The sequence below is a fragment of the Hippoglossus stenolepis genome, chromosome 18 (assembly GCF_022539355.2).
Source record: "Hippoglossus stenolepis isolate QCI-W04-F060 chromosome 18, HSTE1.2, whole genome shotgun sequence".
NCBI classification, from domain to species: domain Eukaryota; kingdom Metazoa; phylum Chordata; class Actinopteri; order Pleuronectiformes; family Pleuronectidae; genus Hippoglossus; species Hippoglossus stenolepis.
The window spans coordinates 13,044,272-13,068,266 of NC_061500.1; the positions used below are offsets into that span (position 1 = coordinate 13,044,272).

The 23,995-nt window shown below is 42.7% G+C and overlaps 1 protein-coding gene across 1 annotated transcript; it reads left to right on the forward strand.

Annotated features, from left to right (window-relative positions):
* The first annotated feature begins 724 nt into the window (after nucleotides 1-724).
* slc45a2 (solute carrier family 45 member 2) lies at nucleotides 725-23,499 on the forward strand. Its single transcript, XM_035184077.2, has 7 exons — nucleotides 725-2,154; nucleotides 4,944-5,120; nucleotides 11,553-11,920; nucleotides 13,655-13,798; nucleotides 18,060-18,183; nucleotides 20,720-20,925; nucleotides 23,210-23,499. Exons 1-7 carry the CDS (start codon nucleotides 1,683-1,685, stop codon nucleotides 23,429-23,431), a joined length of 1,713 nt encoding a protein of 570 aa, XP_035039968.1. The 5' UTR covers nucleotides 725-1,682; the 3' UTR covers nucleotides 23,432-23,499.
* Nucleotides 23,500-23,995: the final 496 nt, after the last annotated feature.

Here is a 23,995-nt window from a genome sequence, read left to right on the forward strand (position 1 = left end):
CATGTATGCCAAGTTTTGATGAAGATCAGTTCATTATAATGTGAAGCAATTCTCTTTAAAGTCAATTCCGTATTTAATTTACATTTTTACTAACATTGTAAATATGTAATATTAAATTTCCCGATAAACATTCAACTGGCATTTTATTTTTTTATGGGTTTAGAATTTCTTCAGTGTTCATTGTTCGGTAGGTTTGTGTCCACAGAGGTATTTCCCCGGCATCATCTCACTTCTCTACAGTTCAAACGAGCACATGATGATCCCATGGCACACGTAGTAAAAACTCCTCATCTCTTTTCTCTGTTGACACTTCTGAGGATCTATGAGACCACATGAGAAAGAGCAATCTCATGCGACCACACATGCGTGCACACACCATTACCATTACCACTCACTCAAAAATGAGATTCTTTGTGTACATTAAAGGTTCAGTGTGTAGGGTTTAGGTGAAAGGGATCTATTGGCAGAAATCGAATTAAGAATAATCCTAGTGATGTTTTCATCTAAATTGTACGAACTGTTCTTCTCTTTACCCTGGAATGGGCCCTTTATATATAAGTACTTTATTTCAGGAGCGGGTCCTCTCTTGAGGCTGACATGCTTTTCACAGTCGTCCAAACTGGACAAACTAAACCCCTTTAGAGTTTTTTATGACAACTGAGGGTACCACAGGTTCTCTTTCATGTTTGGAAGGAGAGGGTGAGGTGAGGTGAGGGGTATTCAGCTGCAACGTGAAGTTTCACCACTAGATGTCACTAGATTTTACTCACTGAACCTTAAAAATGAGACGCACTGGAGAGGCATATGGAGCCAAATCATTGAGCCAAGTTACATGTCACCGCAGAGCCGGCACCATTGTTCCCGTGGCTATGGTGGTGTCAGTGTGTACGACTGATCGGGAAGCCTCGGGGTTAGTGGCATGACGTTTGCCACACATGCTCTGAGCTGCTGACCAATCCCAAAAGAGTGGGTCATTTGACCAATCAGAGGAGACTGGTCTTTTTTGGGTGAGTGAAAATGGAGCATTTCAGGAAGATGATGAAAAGAGGCGCGGCAGAAATGAACAGTATTAGACAAATAATGATAATTTTAAACATTACATAATGTAAAAATTGTTAAAAATTGTGCCCTTTAAAGTTCCAATTAAAGTAATAAAACAAACTGGAAATGGCCTCCTGTCTAAAAGAGCAGCATCTATAGTCAATAAAACAAATGACTACCACTGTCTAATCATTACTGTTTGCAGCATCAATAACTCTTATACAACAAACACATGTGACACACACCCGAGAGCCGCCCCTGGCCTTTACTATCGTGCTTCCAAGACAAGAGACCTCCAAGAATCTGTAAAATACACCCACTTCCCTCTCTCCTCCCCTCTCCTTCTCCTCTTCATTAAGTTCAACTTTGCTCCGCTCAGAGCTGAGTGCAGACCTTCACATGTAAAGTAAAGCCGTGTGGGCTCATTGCTCAGCTATGCAGTAGAGAGGAGGATTAGCCTCAGCTCAGCACCAGTGCGAGGATCTGGGCATTTGGCCTGTTTTTATTCATCACCTGGCTGATTCAGAGAGACACCACAACACTGTCCCTTTATTTCACCCAAATCTCCTCTTTTCTCCTTTTTTTTATTCTTCCTCTCCTCCTCCCTCTCTCCTTGCACCCCTCTTTCCCCTCTCTCATCCATGACGCTTCTCTCAGATGACCAGTCTGTGCTGCCACAGGCCTGCCAGGTGCCGGAGCCTGGCAAACACATCACCTCTTCCTTGGACCAGTACTCGACAGACCGCACTGGCTTCAAACAGGACTACATGGACAGTGGCGAGAGCGCCGTTTTTGGGGTCGTGGAGCCCCCCAGGCGCTCTCGGGGCCGCCTCATCCTTCACGGCATGGTCATGTTTGGAAGGGAATTTTGCTACGCCGTGGAGGCGGCCTTTGTCACGCCGGTGCTTCTGAGCGTGGGGCTTCCCCGCAGCCTGTACAGTCTGGTGTGGCTGCTCAGCCCCATCCTGGGCTTCTTGCTACAGCCCATCATCGGCTCGGCCAGCGACTACTGCCGCTCGTCATGGGGCCGGCGAAGGCCTTACATCGTGGTCCTGGGCATCCTCATGCTCATGGGACTCACCCTGTTCCTCAATGGAGATGCTGTCGTCTCAGGTGAGGGATCGGTTGGGATTGGGTGGGAGTGTTTGGGGGAAATGAATGACTTCAAGAGCCAGACAGTGGGGGACAAAAAGGGGGGAGGTGCCGTACATTTTTTGTCCTGTCATATGAGAAAATGTGTTCCTGTTTTGGAGCCGGCTGTTGCTTTGATTGAAGGAAAATAAGAGACAATAATGAATCATTTCTTTTCATCTCGGAGAAACAGTCACATTGTAGAAGACGCTGTGGAAATTTGACAGCACTTTGGTCTCAATTCTGCTCTTGTTTGGAAATATGCAAAAAAAGAATTGTTACCTGTCTCATAAAACTCAACAAATGCAGCATTTGTTATCTTGATGTTTCTGTCAGGATACCCTCGCATAACATCGGCTTGTTTCTGCCATTGTATACCATTAAGGCTTGTGATCCTATTGGATTTTTTTCCCTCACTGATACAATGATTATAACTTTTATGTTTGTGCCCTCGAGCTTCGTCTTCTCGCCCCTGACTTTTTAAGACGCCGAACTGTACCAGCGTCTGTCCTCTCTCTGTGGGAAAAACCAGACACACCATCAGGGAAATTAAAGAAAGATTCAACTTGTTAAATGTGAGGCCGTGATGTTCTGGCAGGCTAGAACAGTTAACTTGTGACTGAAGTTAAAATATGTGGTTGTGAGTCCGCTACAGCGCAGATAGATGGTGAGGTATGACCGGGGAAATCTCATTGTGCCTCCGCTTTGAAGTAGTGGCTGATAACGTTTAAAACACCCAAACCGATACATGGGAATGTGCCGGGCCCCCGGGCGACATCACGAGAAGAAAAAATGTGAGTCCTGAATTTTTGGAAAAGAAGATAAGTGAGTGGATTCACTGCAGAGTCGCTGTGGTGCCGTTTTGTTTCCCGCTGAGCAGCTCCGCCGGATCATCGAGGAGTTAAGTGCACATTGACATGTTTCGCCAACTTTTGATTTTCACAGTCGACAGTGTCAACTTGGGATCATGGGGCTTGAAAACACATCATCAGTGATATCCTGATCGTATCTTTTAATTAAAGGATAAGAGGATGAGAGAAAATTACTGGACATGATTCTAAACCATCTGAAAAGTAGTTTTAACAGCCTGCTACACATGAAAAGTAGGAATGAAATGTGCAAAGTAGACTAGTTGTGATTTGAGGGCTACAACAAATTATTTTGAGTCTGGCGGATATAGGATTTTTCTGAATGGGGGGCAATTAAGAGGCCAAGATTTACGCAGAGCAGCCAATTATGTCCAACATCCACACACCACTCCTGCTTCAGTAAGGTGCACGTTTAAGTCATTCCTTGCTTACTGTTGACTATATAGTTTTGAGCGACTCCCCACATCATGAATTATATTAAAAAAATTGTTCCTTGTGTATTTAAAACAGTTAGAAAGTGACATTTTCTTCTTAACTACTGACAGGAGAGAGACACTTAAGGGGCCAATCAGATCCGCCCCTGTTTTTAGTCAAATGCAGAACTCTTAATTAAAAGCTTTGATCTTAAGATAAACCTCCTTGTTTAAAAGTCACTTTGAAATGTTCTGTGCTGGTTTTAGTTTCTATTAAAAAGACTTGTCTCTATCATCATCATCATATGGACGATAAAGTATTTCCCTCCTCCTGACGTACGCTTGATAAGCTGATTACATTCTCTGGGTTTCTGGGGGGTTGTCGTAAATGCTGCAGGAATCATGTGTGGCATAATGTTTGCATTATTGTAGCTGCCCCTCCATCTAATCTGAGAGAAAAAGAAGAACGGCTTCTTGTTGCACATGAATTGCTCTGAGGACTTTAAATTGTATATTTCCTTTTGTTTAAAGGCTAGAAATAGGTCAGATTCCAAGTGAAAGAGTGTCAGGAGGTGCTGATGTAACTCACTGTGACTTTTCATGACTTGAAACCTACTTCATCCATCCATCCATCCAAACAACCAACGCCTTCCTGAGCTCCCAACCAACCGACCCACCCACCAACCAACTAACTAACCAACCAACCGTCCATCCAAACAACCAACCAACGCCTGCCTGAGCTCCCAACCAACCAACCAACAAACCATCCATCCATCAAACAAACCAACGCCTGCCTGAGCTCCCGACCGACCCACCAACTAACTAACCAACCAACCAACCAACTAACCAACCAACCAACCAACCAACCAACCAACTAACTAACTAACTAACCAACCAACCATCCATCCCCTTGGTGGTTGGATCCAATTCCAGCTGACATTGGGCGAGAGGTTACACCCAGGACAAGTCACCAGTGTATCACAGGATGGAGGCATAAAGACAAACAACCATTCACACTCACATTCACACCTACAGGATATTTAGACTCTCCAATTAACCTAAGCTTGGGTATTTGAAGAAAACCCATGCAAACTAATCACACTCTTCTATACTTCAATATAGAAGTATAGATATAGAAGTATAGATATAGAAAATGACAAATCCGTTTTAATTTACATGTGCCTTGCAGGTGATTATATTTTTGGAGCGATCTCCAGTTCTGTTAAAGAGAACAGAGAACTCGACTGGACATCACACTCAGTCAGGCTTCTACTTTTGTCACCTGTCACAAATAATTGGTTTCTTTGTGTTGAGGGCTGTTCGTATCGTCTGTCTCTGTGCGTTTCCACTGGGACTCCTGTTCCCGGTGCTGTGGATTATTCATTCCACAGCACCTGAAAACTTTTGACACCTCTGTAAAATGAATATATTGATGCTGAGCTTATCTTGTTATTATAATCTAAATCCTCTGCTTTGTTCTGTTTTGCAGCTCTAGTGATTGACAGGGAGCAGAGGAGGGTATGGGCCATCGTGGTGGTGATGTTCGGCGTCGTGCTGTTTGACTTCGCTGCCGACTTCATCGACGGGCCCATCAAGGCCTATCTGTTTGACGTGTGCTCGCATCAGGACAAGGAGCGAGGTCTGCACTACCACGCGCTCCTAACAGGTCTGTAGTAACAGAGCTGCTGCTCCCACTCCGCCACTCATTGCGTTGGTTTATTTATGATTATTTCTGCCATCGACATTTCCTCCGTGGTTGTTTCCGCTGTGCATCTTGACGATTATCCTTGAATTAATCAGCATTCATTATTTGCTTGGTGGGTGTTTCAGTGGTAATACTGCCCTGGGGGCAGCTTGTAGATGAGAGAGTGTCATTAAACTCAAGAGCAGCATATGGCAGCCGTTCTCAGAGTTCAGCTGGATCTTCTTGTGGTGGGACTGATTACATGCACGTGGGCGGAGGTAGCACACACTGTGAAGATTTCCAGAAACTGTGTTGGTGTCTGTGTGTTGGCTGCATGTCTTTCTACTTACAAGAGTCAATGAGAGGACAAAGGGCCCTTTAGTTTGGGCTTTTGTTACTTTCTTTACACAAGTTAGATGAGAGCACTGATGATGAGACCCCCTGGGAGGTCACTAGACACAGAGTGAGGGCCCGCAAGATGATTTCCAGATATTTAAATACAACTTAAAAACAATTCTTAACAGCATATTCTAGCCAAAATTATTCCATAAGCTAAAAAAAAGCACACACGTTGAATTCAAAATAAAACTTTGCAAATAATCACCAGCCCGTTTTACAGAATGAATGATTATCGTAGTTTAAAGACTACCAAATAAATATATGAAGCATTAATCCTGTTCCTGAATAATGTGAATTGACTTAAATCTGCTGTTAAATATCTATGTATGTTAAAAGGATAAAGAGTATATGTGAGAGGACTCACTCACACAGATAATTATTACCCAGGTTCAGCTTCCCTCCTTTTTTGAAATCACTTTGACCTCCATCAGGGTTTTCACCTCTGGTTTTTTCACTTTCTTTCACATTGTGAGATGCGTCTTTTGACATTTTCACAGGTAATATTTCATGGATGTTGACGACAAAATTCAGGCACATTTGGGGATCTGATATCTATGAGTGCGTTCAATTTGGTGCAGCTTGATTGAATTGAAGGAGACTGTTGGGCCTCATGGAGGTATGCGCTCATGTCATAGTTATCTCGTGCTTTGGTTTAATGGTGGTCCCACATCTAACTGCTTCCAGAAACAATAGCTTTAATATGTCATTGTACACAACTGGACCTTTACCTAGTGGCAGACGAGACACGCTGGTGAAACCGGAGTACATACCAGTTCTTCTAATTGCCTCACTTATGTATTTTCCTTGCATCATCGACCCTCCCACTAGAGAAACCAATATTTCCCTGAGGAGCGTGTAAAGATCCAAAACAGAGCTATAAGAGGGCGACAGATGCAAAAATGAAAAAAAGAAATATCTCCAGGTCAAAAAGCGGTGACACACACGTAGAAGACACCGATGAAGATGTCAAGAGAGCTTGAGGTGTAAACTTGATCACGTGACCTCTGCAGCGGAGTTAATACGTCACCTTCTGCCTCTGCCTGCTGCACCCGGCTGCTCCACCTCTCACCTGAATAATGCGGAGGATTTGTTGCTGTTGCATGTGTGAAAGGCAAACTGCGGTTAAACTCCGGACCCAATTCTCCGGCCTTTACCCGCAGGTCAAGTCTGAAAACGGCTTAAATGTTTCCTCATGAACTAACAAAATCTGATAGTATGATAATATTTCCATTGCTTGCTTGCATGACAGTGAAATACTGCATGTTTCAAATGAGGAGAAACCGTACAGAATTAAGAAAACATTTATTTCGTACATTGCTTGGTGTTGGTGTTTTTGGTGTGTGCACTGGCTCAGCTATCAGCAGGCACTGGGTGGTGTGAGCAGGCTGTAATCCAGCCCTGAGCTAGTCATGTGCTGCAGTCATGGGTCTGGGCTGAGAGAGAGACAGAGGCCAGGCACATGACTCCCTGCCACTGCTGGCATGTGAGGTCTGAGGAGGCAGGAGCAAGAAACCGTGGTGTGTTGCTCAGTGATTCATGTACTGTTTTTTTCATAAGGCTAATTATGCACTCTGAACCCTGGGAGTAAATTCCGGTTGTGAAACACTATTAGCAATACTTGGAGTTTCACAGGCTCTGACAACAGCGTCATTGGTCAGTGACTTTCTACAGATACACGTTAAACTGGACACAACAGATGGAACGGACGGAGAAACCACTTTCAAATTAACTACATCTGGGTTTTTATTTGGATCTACACCAATTTGCACACACCTTGAATATTTCTCTGGATGGCATCATCAGTCGGCCCCCCCCATTTTGGTTCAAACTGAAATATTTTAAAATCTATCGGATGGATTTTCATAAATCAGAACCACAATCTGAAAGACTTTGATCCTGTTACCTTTCATCTAGTGACACCCTGAGGTTGACATATTTGTGACAGTATCAATTGTTTCATCTGGCCACAATTTGAATTTGTCCAATACTTTGGTTTATGACCAAATCACTGCGAAACATAATGACTTCAACCTCTAAAACGCATTAGTAAGTAAATAAATCACCATAGTGAACTGCTGTGATATTTGCCGGAAATTCTGACTTGGTTAAGTTCACTAGTACGTTCAGCCTCATGTTAAAACTTTTGAGTTCAGAACAAATGGCCTCTACAAGGACTGTTTATAATGTTAATATCAGCCTGGTATTTTTTTTTTTTTCACCCTATATTTTATTTTATTTATTCAAGAGCGTGGTCTCTCGGTTTGAGAGCAGGACAAAGCAAATGTAAACACATACAGTTTGAGTGCGAGCGCAGGGTTTTGAGCGAAGACATTACAAAAATCTGACTGTGAAATCATCCTGCTCTCTTACTGAAAGATCACTCTCTCGAATACAGTGGAAAACAAACAGCAGATGCGGTAGATTTCATTGTTGTGGCGGAAGAAACGTACTGTGTTTCAGAGTTGACTGTCGACAGTGATTAGTGAGATGCCGCTCAAAGCTCCTGACAGACTGCGAAGACTCTCAGAAAGTAAACAGATTGCACAATGTCATCTCCTCTACTTCTTTCTCGTTTGCAGTCGGCGTATTAACATTCACAAGCTGGTGTAAAGCCTGCTCTCTCCAGATGTTTATGATGAACCTGTACTTTCTCAACCAATTTACCTGATGTATTTATCTGTATCTGAATTGTCGTAGGCGGGAGATTAGGAAAGAAGGACACTAGAAAATAAAATAATGATCTCCTCTATGTATCCACAGCAGGTTCAGACTAACCCACTCAAGTTCAAATTTGTGTATGCATTGCTGGCCAGTCCTGCATTGCCTTGCAAAGCAGTTAACTCATATGCTACAAAAGTGAATAAGGCTGACTTTCAAATTCGCCTGGCGTCCTCACTGCTACAGAACTTTTGGAAATGCTGCTGCGGTTGGGCTATTGTTGGAAAACTCTGTGGCTGCATTTAGTATGGACGAGCAGAAACAGCTGGCTTCCAGATCGGGTGTTATCTTTCACAACTCAACTACCGATGCTGAATGCAAAGTGTTGCTACATCTTTCTTCCAGCTCCATCTCATCAAGAACTCCCTGCTCTTATACCTCTCTCCATTACATTCCGTGCCTCTGCAACTAAGCAACCAAATGCAGAGCGGACAACCTGAATGACCAGTGAATGGTAACATGGGTTTTCAGGTGTGTTTGAATTGACAGAGATCATTACTGATATGGAGCTAAAAAGCTTGTCTGGACAGAGATTGTGTGGATGTAGCCATAATGGTGATTCCGTATTGTCAGTTCAGTTGGATTGAACATCTCTGCACATGGTAAACAAGGCCAGAGTTATACCTGGCTACATTCACATTGAGACCACATCACTCCTATTATCCATAAGCACATTTAGCCTGATCATAGGCTCACGGATGTGCTAGTGTGAACTCTGTGTGATTGTAAAGCCAGAACTTTGGAAGTTTTGTTATTCTTCCCATTAATGTATATGAGCCACTTGGGTCGCTCCTGGGTGAAAACTGTGAGCTTCATTAGGTTTTACAGGAAACAGTTTTTGCTGCTGTTATGTGAATCTGCTAAAGTTTTGACGGCCTATTTAAATTCAGCTGCGCCCGGATCAGATTTTAAATCTCCTCCTCTCTCCTCTTCAGTCCCTCACAGTGAGTCACAGCGATGTCTCTGTTTTGCTCTGTTGCGCTGCAATATAAAAAAACGTCAGAGCTATCGTAGGGGCTGAAAGTTTTGTGCTCAAGATGACATCAATGACACAGAAAGACAGTGGAGACGGATCTTGAATCAATGGAGTGTGTGACGCCGCACAGAAACGGAGGTTATGCGGAGGCAAGTGAAGCGGGACTTCTGAGGTGGTTATTACTTCGCCTGCCACTCGCTGAAATGTAGAAAAATAGCCTCTATTTGAGGTGACTGACTGTAGAGGCCTGTGTCTGCTCAGGGGACACCAGTTTGATGAATCGCTGAACCAGTTCATCAGTCTTATCAATCAAATACATTTTCACCCCCAAAGGTCAAGTTTTCACCCACGTTTTTTTTAACATTTTCTTCAGATTGTTTCAAAATTTCTGCCGCATTCTCCCCCGATTTTTCCACCTCTTCCCTCAATTTCTTAAACCTTGCTCCTCAATTTCTTCAACATGCTCCTTAATTCCTAAACTTTTTTTTCTCAATTCCATCAATATTTCTCTTCAATATCCTCAACATTTTGACTCAATTTCCCCTTTCCCCTAACCCCTCACCCTAACCCCTAACCCTTCTCCTCAGTGTCAACATTTCTCCTTGTTTTCTTTAACAATATTCTTTAATTTCTTCATAATTTTCCTGGATTTCGTTTTAGTTTTTTTTCCTATTTATTTATTATTTGGATCTATGAGTTTGTACAATTTGGTTCAGATCATCAGAATAATTCATGCCTTCCTTTGGTACTGAATGAGGGTGTTCTTTTCATCTCCTCAAACTACGAACAGATTTTTGACATGAAAATCAAGGCTCGTTGCTCAGCGTCCCTCCGTGAATTTCTCACTGCACAGGCTGTCAGTTTCTCATCTTTCCTGAAGTTATCAGGACTCGCCATTTCTTTTTCCTTTTATATTCAGGAGAGGAGACGGTGTTGTTAATCACAGCAGGAGAGAGCAGAGACTTCTTTTCTCTCTGAAGTATGTCAGGGAGCTTTAATATCAGTGACAATCCAAATTCCTGATGGGCCACATCCACTGTCTGGATATTGCATTAAGATGCACCTCAGTGCAGTGATAAAGTCAACAAATAACACACTCTGATCCAAAATAATAATGGGTAATTCCTCATTTAATACAGATCTGAGTTGGCGGAGAAATTCTGAATTGCAGTTCACAACAAAACTGAGTACACACAATATCACTGAAATGTTCATTCAATTTTGTAGCATTTTAGTTTAACTGTGTGATATTTGATTGTGTGGTTAATTAACAACAACAGTGAAGACGCAAAGGCCCAAAAGTATAAGCAACATTTATTAATTTCAAACCAGGAATTACTGAATGAACAGGGTTATAAAAACAAACTGTAGGGAACTGCCTGAACAAGTAATAAACGTGTCCATCCATCCATTATCTATGCTGCTTATTCATCAAGGGTTGTGGGGGAGCTGGAGTCAATCCCAGCTGGAACTGGCCAAGAAGCTGTGTACACCCCGAACAGGTCACCAGCGTATCACAGGGCACACATACAGAGACAAACAATTATTCAAGCTCACATTCAAGAGAAGTACCTTGAGAAAAGATGGGAGAGTTTATGAGAGCATCACTCAGCAATGGAGAATGTTGCAACAGTAATTAGGAGGTTTAGAAAACTACTTGTGACAGAACCCACAGCTCAATATTCACGTCATCCTGCCTCGAAAACAAATGAAGTGCTTGAACGCACAAGCACCTGTAGAAGTTATTGTTTTTTAACTGATGTGACGGTTGCGAAGGACGTTGCACGAAGTCAGCCTCAACTACACAAAGAGAACACTACAAAAACTGCAAAATAAACTTTGAGGAAGAAAACTTTGAAGAAGAAGAAGCCTGATGATTGATAGCAGCAAATCCAAAAAGCAACTTCACTATATCAACTTGTATTGTTTTAGCTACATATTCCTGTTCCCTCGAAGTGGCCAAAACAATCTGTTAATCTAGTTTATCGACAGTAGGTGTATGATTATACAATAGTACTTGCCAAACACACACAAACACACACACACACTGGGGAGATCCTTTCCTTATGCTACCCCAACAACAAGACAGGTACCACCACAACAGAATTGTGATTCTACTAAACATGCCATCACACACCATGTAGCCTCGAGGCTGTGTCCCATTCAATTGACCTGAAGGAGCACACTCTCCTCTGTTTCTATTAAATACTGTATCCTGGAAGATAAAGGATGTAACAGGATCGGAGGGCGTGTTTTCTCTTTGTAATAATTGCAATTTTCTATCTGCATGGGGCTTTAACCTCTGCCTCTGTGCGTTCCAGGCCTGGGCGGGGCCTTTGGTTATCTGGTGGGCGCCATGGACTGGGGTCATTCCGTGATGGGGCAGCTGCTGGGCTCCGAGTACCAAGTCATCTTCTTCTTCGCAGCGCTGACCTGGAGCATCTTCCTCACTGTGCACCTCTTCAGTATTCCAGAGCAGGCTCTGGGCAAGGACCCATCTTCCACTGACTCGTCACCTCCCAGTGCCCTGCGCACGCTGGGATCCCACAGCAATGGTTACGGAACAATGTCTAAAGAGCTCGTCTCCACCGTCGTCCCAGCGTCGGTCCCGGACCTTAGGCCGAGGTCGTTCTCTGCTCTGGGCGAGGCCAACTCTGTCACCTCCAGTGCCAAGCAGCCAAACAAAGAGGTATGCGATGTGCAGGGTGAACATGTACTCTGGATGAAAATATTTTAATTCTTCATTAATTCTAACTCATCAATCAATTTTCTAAACTACTGCTCATCCTGGTCATAGAAATGCATTGCATGTAGAGGGAAAGGACAGAGAATGGACGTGCAGTGTAGCAGTGTGAAGTCCTGACACAGTGATGATAGGGAGTCAACCCGAGGGGAACACAAATGTCTGTGTAAATTTTCATTGCAATCCATCCAATACTTCAGACAGGAGAGACTTCAATTGAAAAATGAGAGAAGGTGAATGAGAGTTTGTTTGGCGTTGAGACCCCCTCGAGATGTCAAGGTTGAATGGGGGTCTGGCTGCAATGTGAACGAAAACCTACTGGGCTCCAGACACTGGCGATGGTTGATGGGACCTAGAGAACGTTGAGGAGCTGAGCGAGATGCGTGGACACTAGATATGGAGACAGGAGGTGGTTGGGGAGGAGGTGGGTCACAGCGAATCACTGAAATGACAGCTGGCGGTGGTGGCTCAGGAGGTGGAGTGGGGTTTTCTTCTGCATGCCGAAGTGCCCTTGGGCAAGATAACTGTCCCTGACGGCTGTGCCTGCAATGTATGAATGTGTTTGTGAAAGTAAATACAGACACAACAGTCCTGTGAAGGTAAATACAGACCCCTTTAGACCATTACAGTGAGAGAGAGAGAGAACAGATTTCAAGTTGGGCAGCAACAGCGTGATTGGCTAATTGAGATCAGGGCGGAATCTGATTGGATTGCCACAAACACCCGGCAGTCCTGATTGACCTTGCTTCATTTGTCAAGACATTTAACACAAAAAACACCAAAATGTCAAACCAATGAATCACCAAAACCATTAGGGTCCATCCTCCAGGGATCCTGAACATCTGGAAATAAGGCCAAGGCCATAGGAGCCATCCCGCTATCTCCACCACTAAAAATATTCTCAAGTTTGAAGCTGCTCACAGGTGGAAATGTGAATATTAGGGGTTTTTCAAGTTCAAGTGGTTAATGAGGCTTTTCCCTGCAGACGAAACTCCTCAAACAACCTGCTGAATCTTTCATGTCGTAATGTGGGTGTAACCCAGTGAGACAAATTCCTGCATTATGCATGGAGTTAGTCAGCGAGTACTGATGAATTACATTTTTTTATTCTGTAAACTCAATCATCAATCAATGATCCCTTCCGGCTGAGCTTCAATAAACAATATAAAGAGAAGAGTTTACCAGAGGAGTTTGTATCTCCGTCTTTAAACACGGTTTTGCCGCCTCGCCTGGATGTTAAGACTTTGATTAATCATCTCTGACAGTTCATCGTTTATCTTAGATAGTCCTTGTCCTTCTATTTAGTGCTACACAAATCCAAAATATTTTCTGGGTGATTTATGATTGATTGTTTCAAAGAGATTTATTGTCGGCATTTTAAGTTCGCCTCTTAATCCTTTATTATACTGTTTCCGAACCCTTGAGCGACATCCTCAATGTGAGTCATCTGAGATCGTCGCTCATTCATTTGCTTTAAGATCTTGAGGGTCTTTTGTGATGTCTTTTTTTAGCTGTCGTCAGATGTGTGATTAAGCGCCGCTTGCCGTGTAAATACCAGTAGAGTAGTAGGGGCTGGGAGATAGGGCTGATTTATCCAAATATCCATATCTGTCTAAATAATCCTGTCAGTGTTGTTGCTGTTGGCAGTGATGTGTTTGACGTTTGCGTGTCTACCCGCAGGCGCAGAAGAGGATGACATTCAGGTCGCTGATGAAAGCCATCATCAACATGCCAAGCCACTATCGCTGCCTGTGTGTCAGTCACCTACTGGGATGGACGGCCTTCCTCTGCAACATGCTCTTCTTCACCGATTTCATGGGACAGGTACGGATTTCGTGTGTGTGTGCCTGCATAGGGTCATGCACACATTTAATAAAAAGGACCGAAGCCATTTGTGACCAAGACAAATGGCTGCTTCTGCCTGTTTGTGTTCTGTGTGAAGCTCCTAATCACTGCTCATTTTTCCACTCACTCCAAGACACTTGAAGTGAATTGCCGTCACTAGTGTCGCTGTCATTTCTGGTTCAGATTTGAGTTTTTATAATCAGTTAATCAAAAGGCATTCTGCTTGTTCCAGCCTCCAGAGTGTGATTCCTCCACATTAGAGAGCTGAAAGAAAAATGTTGCTAGACTCATGTTCAGGTTTTACAAAAGGGATGGACTCAATGAGAGGCAGCGGAGAGAAGGGCAGGAAAAACACAATGATTTAACAACAGCTGAAAAGGTGTAAACAAGGTAAATATGTGAACTTAGCAAACTCCCAAAAGGCACCGAACTAAAGTGATTCCAGGAGGCCGTGCTCCAGAGTTCAGGGTCCACTCGGTGCAGAGTGTTGCAGGGAAGGGTGAGGCAGAGCGATGGTGCTGCTTCTGGATGGCAGAGCTGAAGAAGAGGCTGCATCCTCTTTTCCAAACGCCTGAAACAGAGATGTTTGGAATCCCTGCTGGCCCTGTTTTAGTCTGAAAACTCTAAAGTTGGAAACGATGATGCAGTCGCCCACATTCGCCCACATTCGCTTCCCGATTGGATTTTATCAGACAATCTGCCTCATTAGCATGCACGTGCACAGGCCCCGGATTATTGCTGGTATGAAGCTAAAACACGTGATGATTTTGGTTTTAAAATGCCATTAAAAACAAAAATGTGTTCATGTGGATGTGGCCATGTGTTGGTGGTGCTGTACGCTGGCTGAAGGAATCCTGAACACGCTAAATTCATGTAAGGAGACAGAAAACACGTTTGAAGCCTCGCAGAAGCGTTTAACCACGAGTTTGAACGACATTGGCGATGAGGTGAAGGTTGGATTGGTCTATATTTGGGTGGGTTGATTGGAAGTATAGAGACGTTTTGGGGGACAGGCGACCACGCACAGCCTGACACACACACACACACACACACACACACACACACACACACACACACACACACACACACACACACACACACACACACACACACAGGCTGAGCACTTGACAGAAAGTTTAAACTTCCTAACGCTTGATAGATAAAACAACTCATTGATTAATCATGAACGTGATCATCAGTTACGGTCTTTCAAATTTCACAAGGCATCTGAATTTTACATTTCAATTTGCATATTCAGTACTCTGTTTCTTTTGTTGTTCAAATTCAAATGTATTTTTTCATTAGCATAATATGTCAAGAACACCTGTACCACAATAACCTTGGGGTGTTTTGAACAGCTGTCCATAACCTCACCAAATAAATGGATCGTTATAATAGAAAGAGGCGTTATCTCAAAGAAGTAAGAGATACATAATGAGGCACAAAAAGGATTCTCTATAAAGCGGGATTGCACATGGTCTCATCTGAGTCCTTCATAGCATGCAGGTGCATTAACCAAGACATCAGTGAGATAAGCTGCTTACACTGAGGTGTTAGATGTGGCTAATCCGGAGCCTGAAGGCCTGCAGGTATAGAGGCTCTTCATCATCCTGTTGTTTCTAAATGAGATGCTGCGGTTGGGTGACTCCGTCTCTGTCTGATGAACAGGCTGAGTGCTGGTTTGCTCCAGTCCTTGATGATTCTGTGTGCCCCGCTCAGACGACACAGCTGATAGATGAAGAGCTGGTCGGCTGATTGGGAGCTCAGCTCTTTCTTACAACTTTCTGGGGTTTTTTTTACGGTCAGCGAGGCGGCAACCCCCCATAACCAGACAGTGACGTAGCCAGTGTGCTCAATGGTGCTGTAGAAGCTGGAGTCTCAGGCTACATCCACAGTACTACTTTTTCATTCGAAAACCCTTTAACTCTGCTTCAGATACGTAGTACGAGAAGTTTGGAAATGCAGCTGTTCCCGTTTAGAGTTTTATTCTGGAGATGTTTGGGAAAGAAGACCTGGACGCTCACAACCACTTGCTGATTGGGTGTTTTCCTTCACAACATCCTATCACATGACCCCCTTCTGGAGGAAAGAAGGCGACATTAGCCTCGGCTACCAGTGTAGAACGCAACTTGAATAATCAAATACATGCGTTGCTGACCTTCTTGTGTTTGCTAACAGCTGTTGTGCCGTTAAATTCTGCGTCTTACAATCATACAACTGCTGACATGCGTAGGAGGTGAGGGATGGACAATTTAATTTGTCAACAACCTGTCATTCTACTGGTTGGGGAATTGTGACAGACTTGTTGCACCAAAAAACCCAGGAGCAGAGGAGAAATATGAGCACAGAAGCAGCCCGAGGAGAAGAGCTGAATCTGGAGTGTTTCCATCTACTCAAATGTGCAGGTTAAATTATTTTATTTGCTTCATGTTATTGTGAAATCTTTTGGGGAAAATAAGCAATTTGAGGAATTTACCTTGAGGAATTTTCCACTAGAATTCATATTTCATCCAATAAACAAATTATTTGTCAGCCGAACTATATGAGATTAATCATTATTTGTCGTCCCTTAACATGACTCATGAGGCAAAGTGACGCAGTGAAATAAGATGAAATGTAAGTGACATGCTCCATTAATCCCTGTTTCTGTGGAGGAAGATAGGTGGGACAGGGTGGTGGTGGTGGTGGTGGTGGTGGTGGGGGGGGGGCTGCCTTTTATTATGTGTAATCCTCTGTTGACGTAAAAAAAATGACAAATGCTGCAGGGTGTCACAGTGTGAATGCTGATCAAAGGATGCACTTCGCGCCGTGACGCAACACCCAATGCCACGCTTCACCAAGACCTAATGCACCGGCTCAAAATCTGAAATTGCAGACGTTGTTATCGTGGATAAGAAACGTGTAGCAGGTGGCTCCCGTGTTGAGTTAAAGGGAATGTGCCTCCAATTGGTTAAAAAAAAGAAAGAAGCATATATCAAGAGGACGGACAATATTTATATGAGAAGCTCAGTGGTTAGATGTCAGCTTTTATGATTACCTGGCTTTAAAGCAGCTGTAGTACTTTATAATATAACTTTCAGTTTATGTCCCTATAAGAATCAGGTACCAGCAAATACTGTATTTCTGGTATTTGATATAGGTTCAGTGAAAGGATTCAACACTAAAAGGGTAAAACTTGGACATTGTACATTAAACATGTTGGACAACAAACATTCACAGCTACGGCGACTGGGAGTCTCCAACTAATGGATGCTCTGGCTTCCTCCCACAACATGCAGCTTAGCAGGTTGTGGGAGGAAGCCAGAGTAAACCCATGCAAACACATGGAGAACATACAAACTTCTCAAACAATAGAACTGGTCAGCTCCCTGTGAGGCGACAGCGCTCTGTATATTTATGAGAATAAATAATAACTTGGTTTCCACCTACGTGCACAGTAGAAAACGTTCAGCTTTGTACACTTGACAAAGGTACATTTTGTTTTGTTCTCCGACATTACAAGCTGCTGCAGTGTTAGAGGTACATGGCCACTGGGGTCAGATTTAAAAAAATGTCTCCTTCTTTGCCTCAAGACAAAAAGGAAATCCCTGTAGAGTGGAAGAAACCTTCTTCACCCTTCAATCCTTCTTTTTCTCTGTTACACTGCAGTAATGTATTTTTTTTTATTTATTGTGGTTTCTCATTGTTAATATTTTCCGTTATGTTTCTTTTGTTTTGCCATTGTGTTTCCTTATTTGCTGTTGTGTTTTGCAAATCAGAAAGCACAACAATACAAAAAACACAACAGTAAATAAGAATACACAACAAATCACAAATCTTTTTGATTTGTTGTTGTCTGTTTCTATTAACCGTTGTGTTTTTTGATTTGTTGTAGTGTTAGTAGTGTTATGTTTGTTATAGTATATGGTTTTATATATATATATATATATATATATATTGTATATGCTCTTGTGTGTTCTTATTTGTTATTGCACCGCATAAACAGCAACATGCATTTTACATTACACAGTAATTTAACTCTGCTGCGACCCAGCTCTGTTTTCAACAACTAATAAAACTCAACACTAATTTCTCCTCTCCTCTAAAATATCCACTTGTTAATCCAATGTGCTGCATACTCTTGTTTACTTCCTCTGTACCAGTACCAGTATTTGAAAGTAATGACACTGAATGTAATTAGCAGACTTTTTACTGTTTCTCCCCTGGAAATGTACACTTTCTTCTTTCCTCTTTTTTGCAGATTGTATACAAGGGAAACCCTTATGCAGAGCACAACTCGACAGCCTACACCACATATGAGAGAGGAGTGGAAGTGGGCTGCTGGGGACTGTGTATAAACGCTGTGTCGTCTGCTCTCTACTCCTGTAAGTACATGTGCAACAAGTGAACGGATGTGGAACTACCTCTATTTATATGGAAATGTGCCTCAAAATATGACTTGCTCTTTATCTAATTCTCTAAAATGTACAAATGCAATATCACTAATTTAACCCATGACATGCATAAGTGTGTTATTATTGAATATGTGATTCCAGCATGCATACTGAAGGTTGGAAAAGAATATGCAAATGTGGGGTAAAAGCCAGGAAAACAACTAAAGACTTAAAAAGGAATCAGATGAGCTGGTGAGCATCTCTAACCAGTTTGTTCTAGGCCACGCAGACTGTTAATGTGGTCGCATGGTTGGACATTAAAGAGGAAGCTACACTCTACAACACTGATGGGAACATGTTTTGTGGACTGAAACTAAGGGTTAAATGGTTGGGAAGAGAAAACACTATGGATGGTGTAAAAAAAGAGCGGGGGGGTATGGTGAAAAGAGCATCCTGATTTAGGGCTGCTTTTTCTGCCAGCCCACCTGGTAAATAGTCTAGCACGCGATGGAGGCAAAAACAAAAACAAAAACCAAAAAAATAACTATAAAACATCTCAGGATGAAAAAGATGTGTCATACGTGTAAAAGAGGCTGACAAACATGTCAACTTCGAAAGACAACGAGAATCAAGAGCTTTTGGTGATAAGATCCATACGGAGTCCATACATATGTGATGTCCCACCTCCTGCATGCTCTACCCAGATGCCCCCCCCCCCTCCACCTGAATGCTGTGGACATTTTCCCTTTGTTGTGAATGCATCTGAGCCAGCAGAACCTCCTGCTGCGTTCTTCATATATGAAAGACACCCCTGGAAAAGGTTCATGTCTGAAAATGGCTTTACAGCAAAATTTCAGGGTGGTTGTCCAGCACCTGATGCTCAGTAGATGCAAATCTACTGACTTAACACAAAGAAAATCATTCATGTGGAGTCAGATCCTGCAGAACCTCCAGCTGTTCTGTCAGGAAGACGAATGGCTCAATATTCCCTCTGAACACCATCCGGGTCTGATCAGCTACGGAGAAGCGTTTGTTTGAAGTCACTGATCAAAATTAGATTCAAGCTGTCCTTGGGTTCTCTTACTTTCTCCACCGGCGATGTGATTGTTTGAAGAAGACAAAAACAAGGGCCCGACATCCGCGCAATCACATTGTGTTCATGACCAATTCATACAGAAAACCAAATCATTCAAAGGGACTCACTTGATTGTTCTCGCCTTTGTGTGGGTGAGTGGCAGGAGAATGTGCGGGTGGTTGTTTCCACATTAATCATTAAAGCCACTCTTAATTAAAATCACCACATCCTGCAGTGACATCATCTGCTCCTGTGAAGGACAGCCCGATGAGCTTGTGTACGGAAACTAGATCGCTGTGTGCAACGACCACTCACCTCTCTTCTTGCATTGGGCGTACAGGCGTCAGCCAGCCATTAGCCAGCCATTAGCAGGCCTTGCTTGAATAAAACACGTTTTCCCAGAGGAGGGCTGACTTGTATTGATTGAAATCCAAACAGAAGGTCTGCTATATTGTGAAAAGTTTGGACAAATAATGAAGGCATTGATGCTGCACCTGACTGGGGAATCTGGCTCTATTTATAGTCTGGATGCTGACGTTTTTGTTGCTACTCAAGACAGTCAATTACACGTCCTGTCAGCTTTCATGCTGCAGGGACTTTAACACTTTGGCAACATCTCAGAGAGGTGCAGTGCTAAAAAAAGACCAAATCTAATATCCTGAATTAATGCATTTTGTATTTGGTGTTATTAACAATCACAGTCATCCAGGTCATCCAAGAGACATATCACATCGGTCCTGAGTGATCTGATCACAGCTCTAAGTTGTGAACACACCCAAGATGCCTTGAGGACGTATTTGAGATTTTATCACTCATACCTCTTTAAAACCAAAATAAGTGGACATATGCACTAAACTCACAAAAAAAAGGCAATTGACGCTTTTCCCATTTCCGCTACAGGAGTTTGCCCCTATTTGTTTATTTTTTTACTGATGAATCATGTTCGATGTCATAAACTTGCCAGGAGCTGAAAAGCTCTTGCCAGAGTTGCATCTTGCATGGTACAAGAAAATAATCGCTGTTGCACGTTGTGCCGGAGATGCAAATAAAAATAAGAACACAAACGTTCATGGCTATTTACGCGCCAATGCCCGGAAGTTCAATATGTGTCGTAACGTTGTGCCAGAGAAGGTGCAGCGTCTAGACTGCCAAAATAAAGACGAGTTAGTGAACTCTCCAGGGTGTCTTGTTTCTATCACTGTCGATCAGAGCCAGAGCAGATAGAAAACTGTGTTCACCGCAGAGTCATTTGACCTGGGAGCGAATGTTGATTGTATCCATCCATATCCCATTGCAGGAAAAAGCCAGATGTCACTTAGGCCAGTGGAAAAGAGGCTTTAGATCACATTCAGAGGTGGTCTGGGACACACGTGGCCACATCCTTTTCGCAGTGTGCAGAAAGTCCATCAAGTGAAAGTAAAAGTGACCTCCTCTGTGTTTGTGTGTTTTCAGATGTGCAGCGTTTCCTTCTCCCATACATCGGCCTGAAAGGATTATACTTCCTGGGCTACTTAGTGTTCGGTATGGGCACCAGCCTGATCGGCCTCTTCCCCAACATCATTGCCACGCTCATCCTGTGCACCGTGTTCGGTGTCATGTCCAGTACGCTCTACACCATCCCATTCAACCTCATATCAGAGTATCAGCGTGAAGAGCAGGTAAAGAGATGGGTTTTTTTTTTCAAGATTTAGATGCAAAGGATCAGAAGAAAACATGTGCTCAACCAAAGACATAACAAAGAGAGCTGGGATGTGTGCAACTCTCAGATTAGTTAGGACGATCCCTGGTTTTCAATGACAAATTTTAGCATAGAGGAAAAATGCATAGGTGTTTCGACTAAGCCTTCTTCACTGTGACAGTGCCCTGTGGCGATTTCTTAAAAACAAACAATGTTATATTTACATTCACTGTTACCCACCAAAACTCCTCATGACTGTACATTCGCTTGTAAAGTCAACATGCATCCAACAAACAACAAACCAAGGATCCACTCGTAAAAAAAACATCAAAGAACGCTGCAAGGTGCCGCAAGGGGTCAAAAGCTCAGCAGGGAACCTTTGACTTTTCACGCATGACTGTCAGTCAGTTTATTTCTAAAGGGTGTTTACTAAGGGTCAGCCTGCAGTCGAAGGTGTTGCTTCACATAACAATACAGCAAATACAAGCAAAGGGAGCCATAGAACAATGTCTACTAGAAGTGCAATGATTTGTAGATTCATTTACAACTATTTAAAAAATCAAATAATTATTTTCATAATTATCAAAGCATTTACATCCTATATAGAGGTGGCTTCAAACTAGGATTGAAAAATAACTTGTGATCATATGGGAGCAAATATCATTAGAGACACAAATTCTTGGATTAACCAAGCATTTGTTATCATATGGTATAAAAAGTGAAAGGGCATTTTTATAACACACAAAAGTTACCATTGCCTGATTGGGATATATACAGCAGGCGTGCAGGATATGCATATCCATTCCGATGCTTTTCATTTGAATGTGCAAACACTCCTTGTACTTTTAGGGTTCAGGTTTCCCATAGGTTTCCCACAATGCAACTGGAGGCTGTCTGTCATGAGACCCTTCCGGGCTTTGAGTCTCAAACCAAAGCGGAGATTACTCTGGAAAACTCCCTCCAGAGCAACAAAAGTCATTTATTCATAATTATTTCCCCTGACTGAAGAGTAACTCATTGAGACGGCTATAATTACCTTCATGAGTAAAAAGAGTTAAGAGCCCCTATAACTCAATTTACTTTATTACACTAAGACAATTCAACCAGTGATAATGATGTTGTCCAGGAAAACAGGTTTTATATTACAGCCATCAAATGACATAATGTCGATATAATGAACGGTGTTACCATGTAAACGTCGTTGTACTACTCAAATATGTAGGTACAATGAATGAAGAAAAAAATCTTATAGAATAAACAAGTCAACATTTTTATATTTAAAAGAGAGTAAGTGAGTAAGACACAGTAGACAAAGATTTCACATGCAAACTTTTTTTTATCATGTAATGCTTCAATTTAATATTGATTATAAAATATTATGAGGTACTCTAATAATATCAGAACAAAAGGGGTGGTAACATGTCAACATAAAGATCTCTGAAACATTACTATGCAACATATACATATTTTACTATATAGCAGTACACTTTTAAAAATAGTTTTTGTCCATTCGCACGCTGAGCTCAATATACCCGTCAATATATACATCCAGATTTCAGTTTTGGTCAGAAAAGCTATAGACCAGTTTATTCCCAGTGTACTTGACACACTGGTAGCACCATACTGGAGGCTACTCTTGACTGCAAATATTTGGGCAGCAGAGGTTTGCAGGAGACGTGGTTCCCAACATAATTTGTGTAGCTCATATTTAAATCTCCCTGCCAAGTCTCTGGCATTTAACCAAGTGTGTTTTAATATCTGGAGAGTGCGGATCTGGAAGAAAATGGGTTTTTCAATTATTCCTAAGGCCTCTGAAAAAAAGACAACTTCATTTTGCTGGATGATAACTGGAACTCATTCATTTGCCATTTTATACTAAATTACTCCCATTCAGAACATTATGGAATAATTGGCAACTTACAGCTGCTCATAATACTGCAGCAAAATGAATAATCCATATATCAAGATCATACTAAAAAAGTTCAATTAGGTTGCTGTTGAAAAATCCATAGCTGCAGAAGAAAGCCTTGTTTTCAATAGCAGTTGTGATGTGTCCTCGTGTACTCACTCAATTCCTCGTTAAGCTAAATCAAGTGAGCTGGTGAAGACATTCAACGTTTAATCGCCCAAAGGTGCCACTGAATCCATTTACCCAAGTACTGATTGCTTTCTGCCATGGACATCTCTGGCAATGGAGGAATTGATAACATCAGATATCGCTCTTCTCCCCCCTCCGCCTGTTCTCCAATCCTCTCCCCTTCCAGGAGCAGTTGGCGATGCAGGGAATCAAAGAAACTCAACGAGGCACCGGTGTGGACTGCGCGGCGCTCACCTGCATGGTCCAGCTGGCTCAGATTATCGTGGGCGCGGGGCTCGGCGCCTTGGTCAACCTGGCAGGAAGCGTAATAGTGGTGGTCCTCTCGGCCTCGTCCGTGTCTCTGTTAGGCTGCATCTTCATCGCCTTCTTCATCAGATATGTGGAATGATTCTGCTCATGTAAAATGTATTTTAAATGGTATTTGTTTTAATAAATAAAGATTCTTTATTATATCTATAAAAATGCCTTTGATGTTTTTATCGATTCCTTCAATTGGATTTTAACCGTCATGCGCTGAGCTCCTGATATTCTCCTGAAATTTTCCAGAGGGGCTTTATGTGAGAACCCAAATATTCGAGTCAGTTGCTCCGTACCTTTTACTTGGGGGCTGGCGGGAAAAGTTCCAGAAAATGAAGTGAGCTTCAGTGAGAATACAGAAGGAATATGTCTGGAAAATCCCCAGCGAACGAGTGGGTGTGATGATGTTTCTAACACTTAACAGACGTGAACATGAAGGGGGCCGAGGAAGATGAGAGGACGGGATTTGGGAACATTTGGCGATAAGGGCCAACGCTGCTGTCAACGTCCTGCAAACAAAAACATGTGATTGAGGGAAATAGATGTGCATTTGCCTGCCACCACATCCTCTACCCAGGTGCCACCCCTCGTCTGAATGTCCCTGACAATTTCCTGTTGTCGTTAACGTGTCTGACCCTGATGACCTCCTGCTTTT